The 25,191-nt window shown below is 41.4% G+C and overlaps 1 protein-coding gene across 1 annotated transcript in view; it reads right to left on the reverse strand.

Annotated features, from left to right (window-relative positions):
- Positions 1–1,887: 1,887 nt before the first annotated feature.
- RORA (RAR related orphan receptor A) overlaps positions 1,888–25,191 on the reverse strand; it is a 125,512-nt gene continuing 102,208 nt past the window's right edge. Inside the window, exons 4-10 of the mRNA XM_038746181.1 lie at positions 24,744–25,139; positions 13,598–13,719; positions 11,783–11,915; positions 10,946–11,053; positions 9,993–10,103; positions 9,176–9,288; positions 1,888–7,607 (exon numbers count right to left, since the gene is read on the reverse strand). Coding sequence (XP_038602109.1) covers positions 7,443–7,607; positions 9,176–9,288; positions 9,993–10,103; positions 10,946–11,053; positions 11,783–11,915; positions 13,598–13,719; positions 24,744–25,139 — 1,148 coding nt within the window. The 3' untranslated portion in view covers positions 1,888–7,442. The remainder of the gene's footprint in view (positions 7,608–9,175; positions 9,289–9,992; positions 10,104–10,945; positions 11,054–11,782; positions 11,916–13,597; positions 13,720–24,743; positions 25,140–25,191) is intronic.

Raw genomic sequence — 25,191 nt, forward strand, 5'->3', positions numbered from 1 at the left:
TATTTTTTTTGTACTTTGGAAACAAGAATATTGTTAAAGGTGCCATAAAAATGGACAACATTGAAAACGGTTTGCAAATAAACCACCTAACACTGCAGTTCTTTATACATTTCAAAAGCCTTGTCTGGGGTTTGTCATATGTTAAATATATTTAAACTGGGAAAATATGTTGTAGCTTGAAGCCTCCCATTGGCCCAAACATCCATTACAAAAACACATCTCCACAAAAGGAGTAGACAGACAATACAGGTACGTACAGAGAAGCAGCCAGTTAATGTCCTTAGATTTAAAATATTCACCACTGCTTTATGCATGTTTTCAAGCTCACATAGAAAGTCATTTGGATGTAGGAAGATGTATACAGTACATATGTATTTCAGTGAAATTAAATTCACTATATTGCTTATGAATTGCCTGTACTGACAGATGCAATACTTTCAATACCATCATGTTACTGGTAAGGTTTCTTCCACATTAAGACTGATTAGGATACTAGTTGGAAAAGCAATCATATAAAACACACGTGGACATTACAGGCATGCCAATGTGGCTTAGGAAACAACTGGATAGAATATGCAGTATGTCAAAGCCAAAAGTGTATCGTATGAGAACGTTTCAATAAAATGATGCATGGTACATTGTGGTAGAAAAACACTGTAAATGCTAACATGAAATATTAGTTTCACAATCCCCAGTTCAACACATTTCGTGTTGCATCGTTTTATAATTTTGTTTTCTGTTTGAATTGGGTCTATTTATTGCTCAAAAATATTAGGGCCCCCACCTAGCCTCAGAAGGGGGAATACAACTAAGCTCATTGTGGTGGGGGATGTGTCCTTTTATTGTTGTACTGTACTCTCCCAAGCGCTTAGTACAGTGCTATGCACACAGTAAGTGATCAATAAGTATGACTGACTGAAGACACTGGCTCATTTAGAAAATGGTTTGCAGTCTGGCAAAGCTTACATCACAAAGTATAACACTTTAGGAGTGTAATTTATTCATTAATATCCTCTGAACTGTAAACCAGCTGTGGGCAAGGAACGTGTCTGTTTATTGTTGTATTATACTCCCCCAAGAGCTTAGTACGGTGCTCTGCCCACAGTAAACACTCAATAAATACGATTGAATGAAGTGAATGAATTAATGTCTGTCTCCCCCTCTAGACTGTAATCTCATTGTGGGCAGAAAATGTGTCTGTTTATTGTTATATTGTACTCTCCCAAGCACTTAGTGCAGTGCTTTGCACACAGTAAGCACTCAATAAATATAATTGAAGGAATGAATGAATAATGAATGGTATTTGTTAAGCATTTACTATGTGAGAGGCACTGTATGAAACCAATTGTTCCGTACAAACACCCTGAACCACTAATTCGCTGCATGCATCATGAGAATACTTTCAGATGGGGGAAACACAGGTCTCAAAGACGTGAACACTTCTGTCTGGGCATGTGGATACTTGACTGACTGTTTTGAATGATTAGAGTCATGGTCACCAAATCAGGTTTGAGGTTCCATGTTTTGGCTCTTCTAGTTTTTCCAAAGAAGTAGCAAACACTTTTATCACCTCAGTTTAAAAACCCCAGGTATCCATAGATGTGAAGCACCTTCTTCTGGATTAACTAGAATGAAACTGTAACACTGTAATTGTCAGAAGAAACAAGTCTTATTGTAGCTCTTCAAAGCCTACTAATTTGTCCTCTTCTCCTCTTGTACAGGAGAAAGTCACTTGGGTTCTAATCCCGGCTCCTGCCACTTGTCTGCTGTGTGACCTTGGGCAAGTCACTTAACTTCTGTGGGCCTCAGTGACCTCATCTATAAAATGGGGATTGGGACTGGGAGTCCCACTGGGGGCATGGACTGTGTCCAACCTGATTAGCTTGTATCTACCTCAGTACTTATTACAGTTGCTGGCACAGAGTAAGCGCTTAACAAATACCATAAAAAAAACCTTTCTGCTTAATTCTAGGGCAAAACAGAAGTCTCAACTGCATAGGGTTTGCAGCAGTTCAGGGAGGCATGTAAGATATTAGGGTTGAATCCAGGAAAATTGTCCCAGATGATGGATTAATACTGTTGCACTTGGGCTGGTAGTCACTGCCCTGTGCTATCAGAATATTCAACTGACCATCCTGGACTGTTAAATACAGGCATGACATCTGGCTTCCTTTGGAAGAGAGCACACAATGGAATATTCTAATTTGTTGCCATTCAATTTGCCCTGCTTGCTACACTCCTCCTTGTATTGAGGCAGAAGTTGGCTCTAGCTGATTTCTTTAAGGCCCTTTCTTTATGACATCCATTCATAAGGGTTTTCTTTTGATATTTATCACATGTATAATATCAAACACTTTCTCATGCGTAATGGTGTGACGTGATTGAGTACATTATAACTGTAAAATTCCTAAATGATATACACAAATGGATATTCCTCTGTCAGTGTATTATCCAGTTTGAGAGCAGGCTACCACACTTTGCTCTACTTGGGAAATGCTAGGTGTAATGTTTTTCACACACAGGAGAACAAAATATTCACACAATGGAATAAGATAAACATAAACAGAGATTAAATACAAATAGCTCTAGACAGTTCACTTGTGCCTTGGAGGGATTTTATTATATTAATAAAAAAAACACAATTTGTCCCAGTAGTACTGGCCACCCTGTTTGAAGAGTTTTAGAAGATCCCTGAGCACATTAGTTTCTGACTCTTAACCCCAACTCCAAAATGATAGGGCTTCTATTGTTGATAACAAGATGGATTGTCATTCACAGTTAAGTCAATCATAAGGTGCTTATTTACCCTATTTTCACTAATCAGCACAAAGAACTGTGAGAAAATTTTTCAAAAAAACCCAAACAACCCTTAGTGCTAGGACACAAGTAATTAAATAATCAATATTTTAAGACAGTGGCTTTAGGATTATTATCTGGCTGCTCCTCAACACCAAACAAGTGATTCGATCGACATTCCATAGCAAAAAAAAAAAAAGGCAAAAAAAACTGTACAAATATGTATTTTTCCCTGAGGGATCAAAGTACACCTGCAAGTGCTCTATGTACATATTGCACTATAGAGGAATGAAGAACATGTGCAAAAAAGCAACAATGATAAAAGCTTACATACTAATTAAACCTTTTACTTAGAATTCTGCTATGTCATCTCGCATCTTGGAATGTCGGAACACAAAACAGCTATTCCTTAGTCTAAAACTTAAAAACACATTTCTACTATGGCACATTCAATGAAATAAAAAGTTTTCCAAAGACAGATAGACAAATTCCATCAAGAAAATAATACAAAGTTTGTTAGTTTGTATTTTTTTTTAGAAAATTACATTACTTTCTTTCATTGTTTCACATTACAAAATCTTTTTTTTTCTTTACACAAATCACATTTTATTGCAGGAATATTTCAAGTGCCATCAAATATTTATAGAAGGGTTAAAAAAATAGAAGTCTCTCTAAAGTGGTCCAGACAAGGCTTTGTATAGAATAAATCTTTCCTCCACCTTCTATTTTTGACAAGTTTTTTGATACATTTTCTTTATTCCATTGACACTTAGTAGCCTAGAAGCAGCCACACACTCACGCCCATCGGATACACATTCATACACACAAAAACCACCCACACATTCATATAGACCTGGGTATCCATACTATGATATACAAACTGTATAAAGAACAACCAAACTTAGAGCAGTGTCTTATGTCATCGAATCCTTAAGCTACAAAAGGGTGAATGAGGATGTTAGATACCTAAGGGCGGGCAGTTTCCAAAATCAAAACCCAAAGATCCAAGGTGCTTATTTATCCCACGCATTTCTAAATTCCTGGGAACACATTTCAGACTCCAGCTTTGTTTTCGTGGTGACCAAGGACAAATTTTCCATTGGCTACAAACAGTGAAATAGTGTCAACAATTACCACAACATTTAAAACGAAATTTTTCTAAGTAGGCCATATTTACACAAGCTCAAAAAGAGGTATGAGATGTAATTATGATGGCACACATAACCGTTAACATGTGTCTCCTAAAACAATCTGATTGAAGATTTAGGTCTTAAATGTTAATTCTGGATTTTTCCCTACATTGCTAGACACACTGTTTCACGTCACAGAGTTTTCTGAAATAATGTCGCATATATCTCTACCAACTCTGTTATATTGTACTCTCCCAAGCGCTAAGTACAGTGCTCTGCACACAGTAAGCACTCAATAAATACTATTGATGATGATATTTTTCAACTGAACAGATTACTGAGTTTCTGGTTTTAGATCCTAATACGAGTTCCTCTATTTAACAGAACATGCCTAGTATTTTTTTTCCTATACAATCAATATGCCCTGCTCATAAAATTGAGACCCCTCTCTCAAAAAGACTGAAGAGCATCATTAAGGTAACTCAATTTAACTCCAAACTTTCCTCTAAGAGCAACGGCACGGTTATGTGATTACTATTGAGAGTAGAGCAACGTGTTTACATTAGGTACACACTAAATTCATTTTTACCAGGGGAACCCTTATTTGTGCTAAACATCTCTCTCACCCTTCGAGAAGATTAACTTATTATCTTGCCAATGGACACTGAAATTAAGTTTAGTTGCTCTTTAAAGCACTAGCACCTGAGGCTGGTCATATTCAGAAAAGCTTTGGTTAAAAAAAGTTAATATGCCTTAATAAAACATCCCCCACTACCCCCAAATTTAGTAGATAGATCAGGATAACTTGACAACAAAGGAAAAAATCATTCTTTAGAAAACATAATAAATTCATAGGACAATTTCAAAAATCTGTAATCTTTGAAGAGCACATTTACTATTGCTTTTTAAAGGTGCTATGATTCAAATGACGGGTGGTGGGAGTAACACTTATTTCCCAAAGAAATACTATATTTTGATTGTCAATCTCTATATGAAAAGCACTGGGTATTTACTGTTGCTTGTATGTTTTATTTTTTTAAAGTACCCATAAATCTATGAACCAGTTAGGAAACAGGGATTTCATTTTATCACCTAATACTATGTCCTTTCGTAAAAAATATGCTTATTTAAACTGTCATGTGGGTTTCATAAAGACCCACTGAGAAGCAAAAATATCGTCTTTCTAAAAACATTCCGAAAAGCTACATAACAAGGACAGGAGAGAAAATGGGTTTCGGTGAGTCATCATAAATTGAATAAATTATCTCAAGTCCAGGTAGGCTACAGAGAATGCAATCAGTAACAGTATTCCACAGGGAGCATTTGATAAAACAGTCGGGGAAGGAAAAGAAAGGTTTGCCATTCACTTTAAAGTGGGGCTTGTTGCTCTAGAGTCCTCCCTGTTATGGTCTGAAGCAAATACAGTACGACCTTTGGAAGGGTTCTGGAAAGCCTTTCAAAAATTCAAAGCAATTTTCCTCAGAAGCAAACAAAAGTGTCTTAAACTCTGGCTCTCCAACTCCCTTTGCAGTGATGGAGGGCGGAGGAGCAAGGAGGCCGAGAAGTTAGCTTGGATGGTTAATCTTTGCCCAAGCCTGGCCAGGTTGCTATAAAATCAAGGCTTCCCATGACACCTGAATTTCTTGTTCCTTCCAGACTGTGCTTTGACATTTTTCCTAGCTTTCGGATCCAAGTTGGAAATGCACATAACCTGTGACACATTTGGTTCTCAGTTGTATTTTATAATGTTCTTTCACTCCATTCTGAGGAAAAAAACAGAATGAAAATATGCAGCTTGGCAGCTGCAGAACAATTGGGGAAGAGCCAAATTGAGACAGAGTGAAAATGGTGGGGGAGGGCATGGATTATATTGCATATTTTGGAATTTGGGATGATATTTGAATAACTAAAATCACGTCTATGAATGGCTCTCCAGTTTTGAAACTAAACTTCAGCATCTTCAAAAATAAAAATTATTATTTTTTGAAGGAAGTTGTTGACCTCTTCTCTCCAATCCACAACCCTTCTCTCCAACCCAACACAAAAACCAAAAGGTCTTTTCAATATTCACCACAACAAGTTACATAACACCCTGCAACAACTGAAGATAAACAGAAGAGTAAACGTGTGCAGTAAGCATCAGCTTAATTTTTTTTTAAAGTTTTACCTTGTGCAGCAAAATTAAATAAGCCAGAAATGAGTTCAATATTTGATGCCATTTTTCATTGTTTGTAAAATAAAGAATGAAATAAATTTGAGGATTTTCCAAATATAAGGATATTAAACCTAGACCTCATTCTGTGGTATGGTCTCATGGTATCCAGATTATACCAAACATACATACACACATACATACAGGGAAGCATGCTTCCTGTATACCGATTTGTTCCTTTAGAAAAAGCTATATTTCAATATTCTTATTATTGACTTGTTCTAGGTCAAAGACAATTAATGGGGGGGATGTGTAGATAAATCTACTGAGAACTGCAACTTTCTGGTGTCTTTCCAGTCAGGAAATTATTTAACCATTGGCATGTCTGTTTAAACTCATAGTTATCTCATGGATAGCTGCATTTACACTTTATATGAAGCATAAACACATTTGCTTAGTGAACCTTTCAAAAGGCAAATCCTAATTTGGAAATCTTTCCATTTCTGACCTTAATTCTGGTATGAAAATCAAGGTAATTATTTCCAGATATGACCAGCCATTCGTTTCAGAGTAATTTTGAAAACAGCAGCATAAATACCTCCCAACGTACCTTCCAAACCTTTTTCAGTTAAACTTGTATTTCTGGTGCACATGCGACACAACAATGACACGCTAGCATTTAATTTAAAGAAAAAGGTGCAAAATGAAAGTGCCTTATCAAGTCAACAAGAAAAGCTATACCAGTAACTACATTTTATATTAATTAAAACAATATATAAACAATATCTCTTTAGCTATATATAGTCTTCATGCCCATTTACCCTGTAATATATTATAATGCTATTGTTGCTATTGCTATGGACTCTTCGTGCCATCCTGCCTACTGGAAATAGTAGGTGAAAAAAAAAATTCTTCCTTCATGAAACAATGAGCAAGTTGTGCAAACGAACGCCGAAACCTCTGCTATGCACACCAGTCACCGATTACTACTGGACTCTCTGCTCTTATTGACAGTTTGGTTACTCTGTAGAAAGTCTGTGGGCAGTGAACTACAAGAAAAAGGAAATCTTCTGACTTAATACCCTCATTCTGTGTAAACAGAGGTCTGAGATCGAGACGTCAAGACAGAAAAAGGGTCCGTATCTGTAGGCATAATGGAAATCATATGCATGAGAAAAACAAGTTCAACTTTTATTTGTTTCATTGTTTCCCCTCCTTTGCCTGACCCCGACCACCAAAAGATGTGCAGTGTGTTGGCTCTCCAGGTCTGCGCAGGGCCGTATAAAGTGTCTTGATTAATTTTTTTGTGGTTTTTTTTTTAATGTTTGTACTTCAGACATTCTAGAAGTGCTTAGGTGATACATTTACCCATCAATTTGCATCGCTGGCTCAAATTCTGAAGTGAACAACTCCTTGTATAATGGAGGAAAATGAATTCGCACAATGTCTGGGTATATTGCTTTAAATGCCATAAGCTTTTCTGTATGTCGTCCACACAGTGCTCTTAATGTAGACACTTTGCATATTAACTGTAAACAGAAAAAAGGAAACACGATCAGAGGAGGAATTGCTCCTCTATTGCTACTCCACAGAGGGAAAGGTCAAGGGTTGTTGGGAAGAGGTAGGAGAAGAAATTACAGCAACAGAAAGACAAGGAAATGTCAGGAATATAAATGAAGAATGAAGCCCCAGGATAGACCAAGCTGAGGGGGATTGTGATTGAAGACCCATGATTAATTAGGAAGTGTGTAGATGGTGTGAACCCGGAATTATTTTTCACAAACTCCACAATACCAGGACAAATGGACACCCACTGAACCCTGAAGGTGGGAGGTTCAAAAAAAAAAAAATCATCAAAGGAATAGCATGTGGAATTCCTGACATCACAAAAAAAAAATCATCACGTTCAAGAGGGATTTACATAAATTCATGCAAGTGGGAGTCCATGATTGGCTTCTAGAAGCAGCGTGGCTCAGTGGAAAGAGCATGGGCTTTGCAGTCAGAGGTCATGGGTTCAAATCCCAGCTCTCTGTCAGCTGTGTGCCTTTGGGCAAGTCACTTAATTTCTTGTGCCTCAGTTACCTCATCTGTAAAATGGGGATTAAGACTGTGAGCCCCCCGTGGGACAACCTGATCACCTTGTAACCTCCCCAGTGCTTAGAACAGTGCTTTGCCCATAGTAAGCGCTTAATAAATGCCATTATTATTATTATTATAGAGGGAAAGAAAAGGATGCAGAGGGAAAACATCAGGATGGATGTCTAAGAGGGCAACCATCCCCAGTTTTTTCAAGCATTCCCCTGACTCCTGTTTCTCCCCTCACCAGCTTATATTTCACTCTGCCGCCCAGATCATTTTTCTAAAACAAAAAAACCCCTCAGTCCACATCTCCCCCGACCTCAAAAACCCCAAAAGTGACCCATCCATCTCCATCTCTACATCACTAATCAAGGCTTTTTTTAAAAAAAAAAACCAAAAGCAAAACGGTATTTGTTAATTGCTTACTATGTGCCAGGCTCTGTAACTAAGCACTGGGGTAGATAGAAGCAAATCAGGTTGGACATAGCCCACGTCCCACATGGAGCTCACAGTCTTAATCCCCATTTTACAGATGAGGTAACTGAGGCACAGACAAATAAAGTGATTTGCCCAAGGTCAAAAAACAAACAAGTGGCGGGGGTGGGAGTAGAACCCGCATCTTTCTGATTTCCAGACCCATGTTCTATCCACTATGCACTGCTCAATACTGTTCGCAAATAATTTTAAACAGTTATGGTTAAATGCACTGTTTTCTGAATGTTCCAAGTAATAGAAGCCCATTATGCAAAACGTTCACGTTGAAACACCACTGCCTGTGCTGTCCAGAGAAACCACATTTTCTCCTAATTAATAAGAAATGCACTAACATAGCTTGCTTGTACTGAGGCTTTGCACAATCCCTCTAGACTGTAAGCTTCCTCTAGACTACAAATTCCCTCATTCTGGACAGGGAACGTGTCTACCAATTCTGTTGTATTGTACTCTCCCAAGTGCTTAATACTGTGCACTGAATATGCTCTATAAATAGCATTGATTGATTGAATTCACATGCTCTCACCTTTGTTAGTATTCCATCTTCTCGGTGATTCTTCTGGAGGACATGCTGAAGGGCTAGTTGAATTTTCTGTTGGAGTTTTTCTATTTTTACCTTCTCCTGAAGCCATGAGCGATCTAAACATAAAGTCAGAGGACATCTGTAGTATTGATCTAATACCTCTGTGCCTAAACCACTGATTCTACCCCACACTGCACACACAAACATGTACACACACAGATTCCATGTAAGCAGAACCCAAATGGTGATGGAAACCATTTTAGCCTTCCATGGGTCATAAAAAGGCAGGATTATGCAATGACATGTTTTTTAGGGTTTCTTTTATAATAAAAATCTAGTCAGTTTTCTGATAACACGACACTTCTTCAGCAAGCAAAGAAACCTGAAATTATTTTCTCTTAGGTCCAGTATCAGAAAGCTTTTATTTTATTTTGAATTTATTCCTGTCCTCCCCCTTTTATGCTGATTTTTGTCTTTTTTTTGTTTTATTCTTTTCATATGTGTTTGTCTCCAGTCCCCTTTCTCTTTAATTTTTTTAGACTGTGATCCCCTCTAATTGTCACCAGTATACTTTTTTCCCAGTGCCTAGTGGTTTTTGCACATAGTAAGCAATCAATCATTGGTATTGACTGAATGCTTACTATGTGCGGAGCACTGTAACAAGAACTTAATAAATACTATTACTACTACTACTAGCCAAAGTGAAGTCTGTGGCTTCAATAAAATATTTTTGACATCTGTGGATGATTTGGCAATTAGGTTGGAAATGTTTTTCTGAGTAGATGAAAAAACAGATTTTTTTGTGACAGAAATCACTTACCTGCAGACATTAAAACAAATGCAGAAAACAATGCAATCTCATCTTCAGTAAGGTGCATAGAACACAAACTCTTTCCAAATTCAAAAACAAAGCTAATAAAGTCTTCGCAACCTGTTAAAAAAAGGGGATAAATTAGGACATGAGCTGGAATGGTACTGGGGGAAAAGGAAATGATTGTAATGCTAGGCAGATGAAGAAAATTCTTGTTGGAAAAAAATATGTCAATGTTTTAGTACTAAATTTTAAGGTAGCAAGACTAGATTGAACAAATTCAATCTAGTTTGTTCAAATTGTTTGAACAATTTGTTTTTAATTATGGAAAAAAGCCCATTTGAACTCTGGGCACATCTGTAAATAGACATAAGCATAGCTCATCTCAGTATTAAATTACAACAGATCCCAAGTAATCAAATCAATTAATTTTATGACTGGTTTTGTCACTGAAGAATGCTAAGTGGACCTAGATTAGAATCTAGAAAAACTGTAAAATTGTCAATGAAAACTTTAAAATCTAGTCAGATTTTCATTTTTTGTAAATTAATGTCTGATGTTCTGTTTTTGGATTTAATTTGTTCTTTGTACTTGTATATCAAAGAACAATACAAATAATGTCTAAATTATGGGCAATAATTGGTACAAGATGTTTGAATAATTGCACATTGTAAGGCTAATTTATTAATATCAGAAAGGATATGTAAAATAATAATCCTTTTTCATTGGCGATAGAAGATTAGATAAAATAAGAATGCGGATTATCATCTTGGAGGCTGAGAATCGCCTGAAGTTCCTTCCAACTCTATGACTATTCAGATTTAACAGTCAAGAATCATTAAAGTTGTATTATAATCTGTAGCACCTCCCCAGGAAATTAAAACAAGAATTAAAATCAGTTATTTCTTTTGAATCAATAGCAACGAGACCCTTTCTAAAAAGTGAATTTGCAAATTTCTTACCTAATGATTTGAATACATCTGGGCTAGCATACTTCCCATCAAAGTACACGGTGTTATTTTGGGAGTCAAAGGCACGGCACATTCTGATAAACACCACCTCTAAAGAGCCTAAACACAAGCCAGAAATTATTTAGATTAGGATATCTCCCCCTCTAGACAGTAAGGACACTGTGGGTGTGTCCGCTCACTGTTGATTATACTCTCCCAAGTGCTTAATACAGTACTCTGCACACTGCAAGTGCTCAAAAAATACCAGTGATTGAATGATGTTACATGGAATTTGATTCTAAAAATACAAAGCAGCAAAAAAATGGTTAGGCAGGGTAATGGGTACTATAATTGTTGGTGAGTTCAGGAGTTGCAGTAATCTACTCACAACTGTTCAGAATTTACTACTACAATTAGCCTTTGTACACTGAAGCTGCAGGATGTTTTACAGAGGAGAGATTTAATTTATAAATACATCCTTACACAGTCTCTGCTGTATGAACTAGACCCTCAGTATTTCTAGGAAGACCATTTATAACCATAAAAAGGTTAGGTCTCTGCTGACTCCCCTCCTATAGACACCTATCCCCATCCCAATGCCCCAAATTCTGTTGGGTCCAGAGCACAGAAGGAAATTACCAACGGAATTCAGGGGTTCTTAAGGCATATCCATTGTCCATAAAAATGCAAAATGAAATAAATGGTTCCACTTTTTTTCTAAGAAAACATAACACATGAGACAAAACGAAAAGAGGAAAATAGTTCTCCTTCTTTACAGAGCATTTCTTAAACCGACAGGGCAAAAGCAGGTTAGAAGCCGATTTAGAAATCCTCCTGCAAAGCACTTACCTGCTTTTAAAAGCACAATTTGATCATTTTGACACAGTTCCATGAATCCATCAATGCGTTTGGCAAACTCCACAACGTACTGTATAGCTTCTGTTATTTTGACTGCGCATAGCTGCCACATTACTTCCCTCTGCTGTTTAAAAGAGTAGGTGAAAAATAACCTATCAACTTATTAAACCACTCAAAACATCACTTTCCCAATGCCATCACCCGCTTGACAAATCTTATCTCAAATGGTGTGCATGCATGTTTTCTTCTGAAAATATTTTTTTTCTCCAGTTAACTTGAAACCCTTCTTCTTCACTTCCTGGGCCAGAGAGTGAAATGCTTTAGCAGCAGAGAAGAGGACCGAGGAGAGCTGCAGGTGTGTCCAGGGTGGCAGAGGAGGGGATTCACTAACAGTGTAGCATGAAATTCCTCCTTGAATTTCCTCCCTAGGGTCCTGCCAGTTCCATGATGGATTGGCTCGTTTTGCACTACACTGCGTTAGGCAAAATCCTTCAAGATGATCTAATAGACAAGCAGTTTTATAGTGGCTTCTGATCTGTATAGTTAAAATTACAAAGTCACCTGATCTTACAATGTGGGGGTGGCGCTGAGGAAAAGGGAGTGGGGCTTTCTCCAGAACTGACCCCTGCAGCAGGGACTTTGGGGGACGGAATCCGTCCAGAGATGCATGTGGATTGTGAGGGCAGGGAGAAGGTTAGGTGGATACATGCAAACTGAAGCAGCCTTGTCCTGTCGGCTCAGGAGGGATCATGCCCACACAGGGTGGGTTGCTTCTCCTTCCAGGGACAGAGAGATTGCTCCGGCATAGATGGAGTCTCTGGTGCAGCTGGGGAGCAAAGCAGACTGCAGGGATGTGTGTGGAGGGTTATAGGTGCCAGCTGGCATCAGATGCTGTCACATGACTGGCAGATGTCAATCTTAGGGGGCTCGGCATCATGTTGGGTCACAGTTGAACCCCTTCTGCTAGGGATCGGTAGATTTGATAGGGCACCCGGACACCTTCATAAACCAACCGCATGCCTTTTAAGCAAATCGCACCTCTATCGAGGCCCTGTTCTCCTATCACCTGTCCTCACGCTTGAGAAAACCAAGTGAGTGTCACTGTTTCATAAGCATCCTAGCTGTATGTCTAACTCAGGCTCAAGTCCTGGATTCCACTAGGGAAATATGTCCATGTCTGCTGTTCCTGCCATTTGTCCCTTAGACATGGTTAGCTTAGCATCTCCTCTGAGTTTCGCCTCAACCTCAGGGAGGCAGAAACTGAAAAAGATCAAAAAGGATTCAGGACAAAGACAAACTGAGTTCAAAGGGGAAATAGCAATGTGATATTGTATCCACTAAACCTCTAACTAGGGATCAGATTGGAAAATTCAGTGTGCTTTTAAGAGAATGAGTCCTTTAGTGGTTTATTAGATTGCAAGTATAAAAGAGTTTTTGAAGCAGAAGGTCCTGTATATTTTGCACCAGACTCAAACCTCACATTACTGATACTTTTTAACTCTAAACCTCAGCTTCTTATCTTTAGGAAGCCAGAAATCAAGATGATTTTACCTTGGCCTATTGTAATGTTGAGACCAAAATCAATTTATTTAGGAAGTTATTTAATCTTTTGCTTGGCTTATAAATTAAAATTGATCTGATATCCATATAAACACAATACAACTCAAAAAGGTTTTCTGAAAAGCAACATGGGTCACAGAAGACAAAAAAAACTGAAGGCTAAAACTAATTGCCAAAGTCTGAAAGACTATCTCTTCCCATATTATCACTGGGAGGTTGAAAGTAGGACCTAAAATAATAGGGTACCTTGTTCTGATAGTTCTCAATCTCCTCCTGTAGGAAAGTCTGCCATGTTATCTGTTGCAATTCCTCTCTCAAGTATTGGCAAGTTTCCATATGTGATTTCGATATATTCTGTGCAAGGTGTTCTGAAGAGAAAAAGGAGATCAAGCAACAGCATTAAAAGCAAAATCTTCTTTGCATTAAGACTTCGACTATTTTTACCTTGTAATTCTAAGTCAGGCATGAGATGCCAATATGCCTTTCACATGGGGCTGAAAACCCAAGAGTACAAATGCCTATTTATACAGAAAAGTCAAATTTAAGTAGAACCTAACTGGATTTGTCACTGCGGATACCTAGAAGCAGGTTTTTCAGACACTTCTGGTTGATGGGGGTTAGTACTACTTATTTGTTTCATTAAATAGAATTTAGATATGCCCGAGTGTAAATGCAGTTTGAGGACCCTACCTAGCAATAAAAGGTGAGACATTCAACCAGGGCCTGGTTTTGGGTTTGGGGGGATGGTGAGGGAGAGATAAAGTGCTTGGCACACAGTGAGCGCTTAACAAATATCATTATGATTACTATAAAGAGAAAGGAAGTGGGTAGCAATAAAGTCATAGCAATCCTAAAGCAAGCCAGTGAGCTACTTACCAAGTGTGTTTAGTATAGAGCTCTGCATACAGCACCCAGTGAATAAAACTGATTGACTGACTACCATTAAAGTTTGTCTCTCTAGAGAAGAGGACGTTTTCTTTGGCTCCGATCACAAAAACACATTCACAGAATAACCTCCAAAGCAGAGACACTCCAAGAGATTTGTTAGTATCTAAAATTAAGTTTACCATTTCAAACAGTCAAGGCTATTCACTGACGATCGAGTGAGTGCAAAACACCGTACTAGGGCCTTGGGGTAGTACAACAGAAACAAGGCCCTCGTTCCCTACCCTCAGGGATTCACAATCTAAACAGACAGTACATGACAGTTATTAATACAAAATGGATGTGCAATTCAAGAGTCTGGTTTTTCCTCAGAGAATGTCTCTGACTTTACCGATTAGTCATTCAATATGGGTAAACTGAATTAGAGGACGCCTGCAGGCCCAAAGCCTGTCCTGTCACCCGAAAGAGAGGTGAAAACCTCATCTGGGGGTTTTGGTCCTGATTCCGTGCAACTCCAAACTTCGGGGATGACTTCAGAATGGGCCAACTCTTTGAATGGACCCACCCAAAATCTCCCTCCTTCCCAGGACTGGGACAAGGAATAGGAAATAGGGATTGTTCCTTGCTGCATTTTATTTCGTGAAATTTCAATAAACTTGGTCAGTTCAAAGTGCACAGGCCTGTATTATCAACCGGATCTCTCTGGTATGATGGAGAGGCCAACACTTGTTTGTGAATGATTCTACGCACTAGAGGGCAGCCATGACGTTATAATACCACTGATTCTTAATTTTCAGCTTTCCCACAAAGAATAGTGATAAAACTTTTAGTTTTAGAAAAGCAAAGTGGAATATCCGCAGATTAAAAAATAACGAACTAGACTTTATTAGTCATCTCGCTCCCCTAATAGAGCACTGTATACTGACCCTTCTCCCACCTGCTTCCCTTTATATCGCCAAAACATTCTGTACACTGAACAGAAAAGGAAACTCAAAGCCTCTAACTGAACAGTTGCCATGAATATCAGTTCAATTCTGCATTGCGATTAATAGCCGTGTAAAATTATTTTGGTTTATATTGGAAAAAAACAATCAAAATTAGTTTTAAAAAAATCAGTGATATTTACTGAGCACCTATTTTGTGCAGAGCACTGTACAATAGAATTAGACTGTGGCCTGTAAGCTCATTGTGAGCAGAAAATACGTCTACCAACTCTGTTATACTGTACTTTCCCAAGTGCTTAGTATAGTGCTCTGCACACAGTATGTGTTCAAAAAATATGATGGATTAATTAGTTGTCAGGGTCTCTTCCCCCAAATCTCTTCTATAGTGAATTTAAAAGTGGGCTTGCGTGGTAATTTGTATCACAAAGGAGGCAGTGCGGCCTACATGGAAAAGTGGATGAATCTGACATTCAAGAAACTTGAGTTTTAGTCCTAGCTCATCCACTAATCTGCTGTGTGACTTCAGGCCTTTCTGGCCCTCAGTCTTCTCATCTGTACAATGGGGGTAATAGTTCCTGCCCTCCCTGCCTCACCTGAATGCTTGAAGACAAGACGATATAATTAACGTGAAAGTGCTTTGGAAAAAACGTAACACCCAATACAATTTCAAAGTATTATTACTTTTGTTAAAAAAGAACACACTTAAGCAAACAACAATTCCATATAGGATGCAGATAGCTTTAATGGGTGCCAAACCCTGGGGATGCCTTAGTGGCATAAGCATTTAACATTTCAGATAGAAAGAAAAGTAAAAAATGTATAAAACATTAAAACCATAACAAAATAATGCAAGTTATTTTTGAATAGCAAATCTTTTTATAAAATTAATTATTTGTAACAAAATTTTGCTTCGCAGTTCATTTCCACTTCAGATTCAGTCAAGATGCCAGTATAAAAAGTGAAATTACATTTTAGTTTAGTCTGATTGAGGGGTTCCTCTAGTAATCAGGAGAGCTCATTCACCTGAAATGTTGTTCCAAGGTCTATTTTTCCTGGCTCTTATAGATTTTAATTTTGGCCTTCAAATAAATGGTAATGGAAAACCGTGACTGCAATTTCTACTTGAAGAAGGACAGTCTAAATTTTATTTAAAAAAAATTCAGGGAGTTAAAAAAACCCAAGAAAACTAAAGAACATAAATGTTATTTCTGTGAATGAGGCTCTCAGTTACTTATGAAGTCCATCTGTTCCTGCTGCTCATTTCCCACCTGAAGTTCCCCTTCCTCGCTTGTGTTAGCACAGCTATCTCCATAGTAACTAATTAAAATGTCTCTCAGGATTTTAGAATGGAGTGAGGAATCATTAGAATCAAGAGTAGGTCCTTCTCCCCAATTACTAAGGTTTTTATCAAAATTTCCCTACTCACGAGATTTCAAACACACAGCAGAAACAGAAGATAGGTTACCAGCTCTTCCCCAAGTTAGAAAATTTGCAGTTTCCTCACTTTCAGAGCAGTTTCCAAATAACTGCAACTGCAATAGTTGCCAAACATTACAGCGGGGGTCAGGACCCCGGATCTCGGGATCCAAACGTGGCTCTTCTTGGAAGAAAACGTGGCTTTCGAGCAGATGGCCCACTTTTGGACTTGGCACCAGGAGGGCAATGCCACTGCAAAAACCTAGGCAGAAATCTAGGCAGAAAGTAGCGGGGGCCCTTGTATCTTTGGGCTGGCAAGAAAGAGGAAGGAGGGGGAAGCTAAGATGGTAGCCCCATGCCTCACTGGATGGCAGATGAGTTCCAAGGGGTCTCATCCCCATCCACCTTCCATACGCCGTGCCCATGGGCAGCAAGCAATAGCAGTCCTGAGGCGGGTCACCCGAGCTGGGCAGGGACAGCACTTATGTCCATATCTGTAATTTATTTATTTATATGAATGTCTGTCTCCCCCTCTAGACGGTAAGCTCATTGTAGGCAGGGAATATATTTGTTATATTGTACTCTCCCCAAGGCTTAGTACAGAGCTCCGCACACAGTAAGCGCTCAATCAATACCACTGACTGACTGAGCGCTTGGCCTCCGTGTTGGGTGTCCTGGTGCTATATGTGCCAGGAGAGGCCACAGCGGGTGAAGTACTGGGTAGGAAGATGCCATCCTGTCAGAGGGTGAGTTCATCTGCTGTGCTATCGGCCGTGAATGCTCATCTCAGACATCTGCACTTGCAAACTCCAGGAGCAGCTGGGTTAAGCGGTAATGGTGGTGCCAATTGAGGAGAAAGAAAATAACCAGGTGCAGACTCAGTTCTCTACCTCTCCGCTTTCCCCTCTTCCTCTGCCCTTTCTTCCCCTCATTAGCAGGAAAGGAGACGTGTCTGTCTTATCAAATCCCTGCACACCTCTTCCTCTCCCAGCGAGTCTTCAATTTCTCCTGAATTGGCCCCATGAGCCAGGCAGGAGCGGGATGGGGGTGGGAGAGGAGCTGGGGGTGGGCGATGGGGGCTGAATGTGATTCCCCACTACCTGCCACCTTCCCTCTCATCTCGGCGGCTTTTCGGAGCTGGGGGTGGGGGTAGAAAAGAGGGACCTGGGGAAACTGTGGGGAGGAAAGGGGGAAAATGTGGTCTCCCCCAGCCTCCTCCTCTCCCAGATGGGAAGTCGTGAGCTGCAGGCAGGATCAGAAGGGGCTGAGGACAGAGGTGGCTAAGGAGCTGCCAAGGGTGGGAGCATTCCGAGTAGTCAGTCAATCGTATTTATTGAGCGATGACTATGTGCAAAGCACTGTACTAAGCGCTTGGGAGAGTACAATATAAAATTAGAGAAGCAGCATGGCTCAGTGGAAAGAGCCCGGGCTTTGGAGTCAGAGGTTATGGGTTCGAATCCCTGCTCCGCCACGTCTGCTGTGTGACCCTGGGCAAGTCACTTAACTTCTCTGAGCCTCAGTTATCTCATCTGTAAAATGGGGATTAAGACTGTGAGCCCCACGTGGGACAACTTGATCACCTTGTATCCCCCCCACCAGGACTTAGCACAGTGCTCTGCACATAGTAAGTGCTTAACAAATGCCATCATTATTAAAATAGGTTGGGATCCCCCTCCTCTGGCTGATGCAAGGGGCACAATCAATCAACTCTATTATACTGTTATATTGAAATCTCCCAAGCACTTAATATATCAATAAATATGATGGACTGATTGAGCACTTACTGTGTGCAGTACACTGTACTAAGCGCTTGGGAGAGTACAATACAACAGGGTCGGTAGACACATTCCCTGCCCTCAATTAGCTTACAGTCTAGATGTAGACTCCCTCACTGGGTGGAAAATTGTCTGGTCGCAGTGTTACATCTCAGGGGTCCTGAGGTGGAGGATGAGGTCCGTGGCTTTCTGAAGATGGGTGCCCACCCCCCCACAGGTGGGCTGTCTGTCGCTGATAGAAGCCCCAGGAGGTTGCCTGTTGCTGACTCTCTCCAACCTTTACTACTCTTTTCACTCTCTAACCATTTGGCCTAGTGGATAGAGCAGGAGCCTGGGAGTCAGAAGGACCTGGGTTCTAATCCCTGCTCTGCCACTTGTCTGCTGTGGGACCTTGGGTAAGTCACTTCTCTGGGTCTCAGTTACCTCAACTGTTAAATGGGGATTTAGATAGTGAGTCCCATGTTGGAGAGGGACTACATCCAACCTGATTAGCTATGTATCTACCCCAGTGCCTGGAACGTAGTAATTGCTTAACAAGTACCACAGTTATTATTATTATCTTCCCCTTTTTGCTTTCGCATCCCCTCCTTTTTCCCATCTCCTTCCCTTTGCCTTCCCTGCTGGGATAAACTACTGTTGCTATGAAGCTGCTGTGTGGTGCAGTGACATCATCACACTGGACTGTGCCCAGCATGATGGAACGATGTCGCATGTCATGTAGAGGGTCATAAATTGTCTCTTCTATGCATCAGCTGCTCAAAGCTTTCATTAAGTTTGGGTCTTCTGCAAAAAGCGGCGGCCAACTCTTGCGTAAGAGTAATAAGGAAAGCACAGTTGCCTATCCTGGTGATTGTACGACTGAGAACAACATTCCGTGGCACCAATCTTCCAACTCTCACGGATAAGGTTGATGCCAATTATCCATATCTCCAACAGGTAATTAATAATTAGAGCAATCATTAGAAATCAACCCTAAAATTTCCAAAAGCTAACACTTCCCAGAGGCCTAAGATTGCACCAGAGTGAAGGGCCTCTGACCACCCCATTGCCCTCTCGGCAAGCCACGGGCCAAAAAATTGAGATAAGGGGAGGGTCTCTGCTAACCCCCCCACAACATTCCCCCCACCATGGGGGGCCTTAAATCATCACAGAGGGAAGGGATACTAAGCCCCCCCTGCCTATCCCCTCATCCCTGAGGCCTGGGGTCACATCTGAGGGGAGGATCCCTCCTCCAGGAGGCCTTCCCAGACTGAGCCCCTTCCTTCCTCTCCCCCTCGTCCCCCTCTCCATCCCCCCATCTTACCTCCTTCCCTTCCCCACAGCACCTGTATATATGTATATATGTTTGTACATATTTATTACTCTATTTATTTATTTATTTATTTTACTTGTACATATCTATCCTATTTATTTTATTTTGTTAGTATGTTTGGTTTTGTTCTCTGTCTCCCCCTTTTAGACTGTGAGCCCACTGTTGGGTAGGGACTGTCTCTATATGTTGCCAATTTGTACTTCCCAAGCGCTTAGTACAGTGCTCTGCACATAGTAAGCGCTCAATAAATACGATTAATGATGATGATGATGAAGGATCGCTCTCTGCCTGAGGACTGGGCAAAGAGGAAGGTAGACCCCCCCAACCCCATCCAATGGAAGTCCAGGTCTGACCGCAAGAAAGATCCTGGACCTCCCCTATACCCCCTACTTTCTAGCCCCCATGGACCAGGGGTTTAAAACTGCACAGAGGGAGGGGGCCCCGGCATCCTTATTCCCCGCTCCCCACCCCGGTCTCCTGTGGACTTGGGTCTGCATGAAGAAAGAATCACCAATCCCTGTCACCCCCTGCCAAACCAGACCCCTGCCCAAGAAGCAGCACAGCAACTCACTAAGGAGTTAACAACGTGACAATAGTCACCCATCAACAACTATGAACTTGATAGTGCTCGCCCTTCATCCTCCTTCCCCCTGCAAACTGGCCCCTATAATAATAATAATAATAATGGCATTTATTAAGCACTTACTATGTGCAAATCACTGTTCTAAGCGCTGGGGAGGTTACAAGGTGATCAGGTTGTCCCATGGGGGGCTCACAGTCTTAATTCCCATTTTACAGATGAAGTCATTGAGGCCCAGAGAAGTTAAGTGACTTGCCCAAAGTCACACAGCTGACAGTTGGCGGAGCCGGGATTTGAACCCATGACCTCTGACTCCCAAGCCCGTGCTCTTTCCACTGATCCACACTGCTTCTCTATCAGCTCACTCCCTTGTTCAACCCGTTCCTACCCCATGCACCCTCCCCACAGCCTCAGCCAAATGTGGCCTAGGGAACACCCACTCCACCATGGGGAAGCTTCCCTTCATTACTGGCCTGTTTCTGACCATCACTGCTCCTTCTTGCCATCACTGAAACCTAGCTCTCCCCAGATAATAATAATAATAAAGGTATTAGGTGTTTTTTATGTGCTGAGCACTGCTCTAAGTGCTGAGGTAGATACAAGGTAATCAGGTTGTCCCATTTGGGGCTCACAGTCTTAATCCCCATTTTACAGATGAGGTAACTGAAACACAGAGAAGTTGTGACACAGTCTCCCCTGCTGCTCTCCCTAGAGGGGGCTTCATCTTCTCCCACTCCCTCAGACTCACTGGGAAAGGGGGAGAAATCGGCTTCCTTCTCACTCTCCAATGCTACTTTCACACCATCCCACTTCTCCCATCCCTGTCTTTCCCTTCCTTTGAAGCTTTGACCACCCACTCCAATTACCAGTCACGGTCATCTACCGCCCTCCAGGCCCCACCTCCAACTTTCCGAACTATTTTGATCCCTTTCTCACGTTCCTCCTCTCATTCTCCATTCCTATACTGATCCTGGTGGACTTCAATATTCATATGGATGTCTCTGGTGATCTTTCCCCTGTCCACCTCTTCTCACTCCTTTACTCCAATGACCTCCTGCTCCACCCTACCTCACACACTCACCAACTTGGGCACACACTTGATTTTATCACCTCCAGTAACTATGCCATCTCTACTCTCACCAATTCTGAAATTCCTCTATCTGACCACAACCTCCTCACCTGCTCTCTTTCCCATACACCCACCACCAGCAAATCTGTCCTTTTCCTCCTCACAGAGACCTCCATTCTTTTGATCTTCCACCCCCAGTATTCTACAGCCATCTTACCCATTTGGATTCCATAACCAAATCACTTTCTCCTGATGCACAAAATGACACACTCAACACCACCCTCTCCACTGAACTGAATTCCCTTTCTCCCCTGTCTGTTTGTTGGTCTTGTACCACTAACCCACAACCCTGGATCAACTCCACAGTCTGCTTCCTCCACTCCTGTGCCCAAGCAGCAGAGTGTTGTTGGAGGAAATCCAGACACCTCTCTGATCTTGTCCACCTCAACTTCATTCTGATCAGCTTCAAATTGGCACCCTCCTCTTTCTAATAACAATACTTCTCCTTCCTAATTCACTCCCATACCCACTGTCCTTGCCAGCTGTTCTAGACACTTTACTCCCTTCTCAAAGCTCTTGTCCCCCACTGCTTCCACCATCTCTTTCCCCTAATGACCTGGCTAGCTACTTCATCAACAAAATTGAAGCCATCAGGTTTCATCTCCTGAGAAGCAGCAAGGCTCACTGGAAAGAGACTGGGCTTGGGAGTCAGAGGTTGTGTTGTCTAATCCTGGCTCCGCCACTTGTCAGCTGTATGACTTTGGGGAAGTCACTTAACTTCTCTGGGCCTCAGTTACCTCATCTGTAAATTGGGGATTAAGACTGTGAGCACCATGTGGGACAACCTGATGACCTTGTATTCCTCCCAGTGCTTAGAACAGTGCTTGGCACATAGTAAGTGCATAACAAATGCCATCATTATTATTATCTCCCTAAAATATTCCCTGTTCCTCTCCAATCCCCCTACTCCTCCTCCATCCTCTTCAACTCTCCCTATGTTCCCTGCAGTATCTCAAGATGAAACCTCTCACCTCCTCTCTAAATCTAGCCCCTCCACCCGTGCTTCTGATCCCACCCCTTCATACTTTTTATTTAAAAAAAAAAAAAACCTTGTGCCCTCCTTTCTTTCATCCTTGACTGCCATCTTCAACTGTTCACTTTCCAATGCCTTCTTCCCCACTGCTTTCAAGCATGCTTATGTATCCTCTCCCCTTCTTTGCAGTCTCACATGTTCTCCTGCCTTCAGGACCTGGATGTCCTACAGACATCTCAAATTAAAAATGTCCAAAACTGAAGTCCTTATCTTCCTACCCAAACCCTGACCTCTCCTTGTCTTTCCCATTACTGCAGGCAACACTACTATCCACCGTACCTCAGAAACCTGCAACCTTGACATTGTTCTTGACTCATCTCTCTCACTGCGCCCACACTTTCAATTGGTGACCAAATTCTGCTGGTTCTACCTTCACAACATTGCTAAAATTTGCCCTTTCCTCTCCATTTAAACTGCTACCGTGCTGATGCAAGCACTTATACTAACCCTCCATGACTACTTTATCTGCCTCCTCACTGATCTCCTGGCCTCCTGTCTCTCCCCACTTCAATCTACACTTCACTCTGCTGCGTAAGTCATTTATCAGCAGAATGGTTCAGTTCATGTCTCCCACTCCTCAAGAACCTCCAATGGCTGCCCATTCACCTCCACATCAATCAGAAACTCCTTACCATTGGCTTTAAAGTACTCAATCAACTCACCCCACCCTACCTCACAAAAATAATCTCCTACTACAGCCCAGCCTGCACATTGCTCCTCTAGCATCAGCTTATTCCTTATGGCCTGATCTCGTCTATCTCGCTGCCGACTCCTTTCCCACATCACCCCCTAGCCTGGGACTTCCACCCCCTCCCTACATGCCAGACCACCAGTCTCTCCACTTTCAAAGCATTACTAAGGCCAAATTTCCTCCAAGAGGCCTTCCCTGATTAAACCCTATTTTCTCCAGCTGGCTCTCCCTTCTGGGTCATCTATGCACTTCAATCTGTAAGCTTTGCATACTAGATATTCACCCCACCACCAACACCACAACACTTATTTACATATTTATAAATTATACATTATAAATTACTTTTTTATTCATATTGATGTCTGTCTCCCTCTCTAGACTGTAAGATCGTTATGGCAGGGAACATGTCTGCTAATTCTGTTGAATTGTATACTCCCAAGCTCTGCACATGAGTTCTGTACACAGTAAGCACTCAATAAATATGGTTGATTGATTGATTGAATTCAGACTCCATGCTGGAAAAAAGCAATTCATTCATCTTGAGCTTGGTCTGTCAAGCCTCACAGACAGTGTCTTGGTAGAAATCTGAATTTTGTTGGCATAGATCTACAATTCTGGATTAACACCACCAGAGTCATTTTTCATTCATTCACTCAATCATATTTATTGAGCTCTTACTTTGTGCAGAGCACTGTACTAAGCACTTTGGAAGTACAAGTTGGCAACATATAGAGACAGTCCCTAACCCAACAACGGGCTCACAGTCTAGAAGGGGGAGACAGACAACGATACAAAACACATAGACAGGTGTCAAATCATCAGAATAAATAGAATTATAGCTGTAAACTCCTTGTGAGTGGGAAACTTGTCTACCAACTGTTACGTTGGACTCTTTAAAGCACTTAGAACAATGCTCTGCACATAGTAAGCGCTCAATAAATACAAGTGATTGACTGATTCATCCACAGAGAGCAAAATGAGCAGGATGAGCAGCACGGCTTAATGGATACAGCGTGGGCCTGAGTGTCTGCAGGACCTGGGTTCTAGTCCTGGCTCTACCACTTGCCTGCTGTGTGAACTTGAGCAAATCCCTTAACTTCTCTGTGCCTCACTTACCTCACCTGTACAATGGGAATTAAGACTGTGAGCCGAATATGGGAATTGAATTGGGTCCAACCTGACTAGCTTGCATTTACAAATATATTTACAAACCAGCAAGGAGCAGCATGGCATTGTAGATAGAGCATGGGCCTGGAGTCAGAAGGTCAAGGGTTCTAATCCCGGTTCCAACACTTGTCTGCTGTGTATGGCCTTGGGCAAGCCACTTCACTTCTCTGTGCCTCAATTTCCTCATTTTGTAAAATGGGGATGAAGAACTGTGAGCCTTGAGCAGGGCAGGGACCATGTCAACCTGATTTGCTCGTATCCACCCCAGCGCTTACTACAGTGCCTGGCACATAGTAAGTGCTTAACATATACCATAATTATCATTGTTATTTACCCGAGAACTTAAAACAGTGCCTGACACAAAGTAAATGCTTAACGAACACCATTAAAGAAGTAGGTTACTCTTAGTAGAAAGGGTGCTATTAGAGCAATTCCAAGGGAAACATTTCTCTCTCCTTACCTAATTCCGCCATGGATACAGTCGGAGAGGTCTCTCCATTCGTAAAAGAACAATAAGGGAAGAAGCCCGACGCTGGTGTGTAGTCACATATCGGTTCCGGTTTGATTCCATTAATGTCGAGGCCCGACTGATCTGGAGAAGGCTGGATGTCCAAGTAGAAGCTGCTAACTGCAGAGTCTGCTTTGCTCCCTTCGGGTGTGTGCCCGTCGATGTAATTACTGAGGTCGTCGTGAAGCTCCGTGAGCCCGTTGGGGGTGATGTTGTACGTGGGGGTCAGGGGCTCGGCCTCTCCAGGCTGCTGTTGGTGATCTCGCTGCTGCTGCTGCATTCGGTGCTTCTGCACTTCCGCGTATAAGCTGTCCCTCTGTTTTTTGGACATCCGACCGAACTTCACGGCTGGAAAATAAAACACACGCACACACGCACACACACACACACACACACACAC

This window comes from Tachyglossus aculeatus, chromosome 5, assembly GCF_015852505.1.
Source record: "Tachyglossus aculeatus isolate mTacAcu1 chromosome 5, mTacAcu1.pri, whole genome shotgun sequence".
Classification (NCBI taxonomy): domain Eukaryota; kingdom Metazoa; phylum Chordata; class Mammalia; order Monotremata; family Tachyglossidae; genus Tachyglossus; species Tachyglossus aculeatus.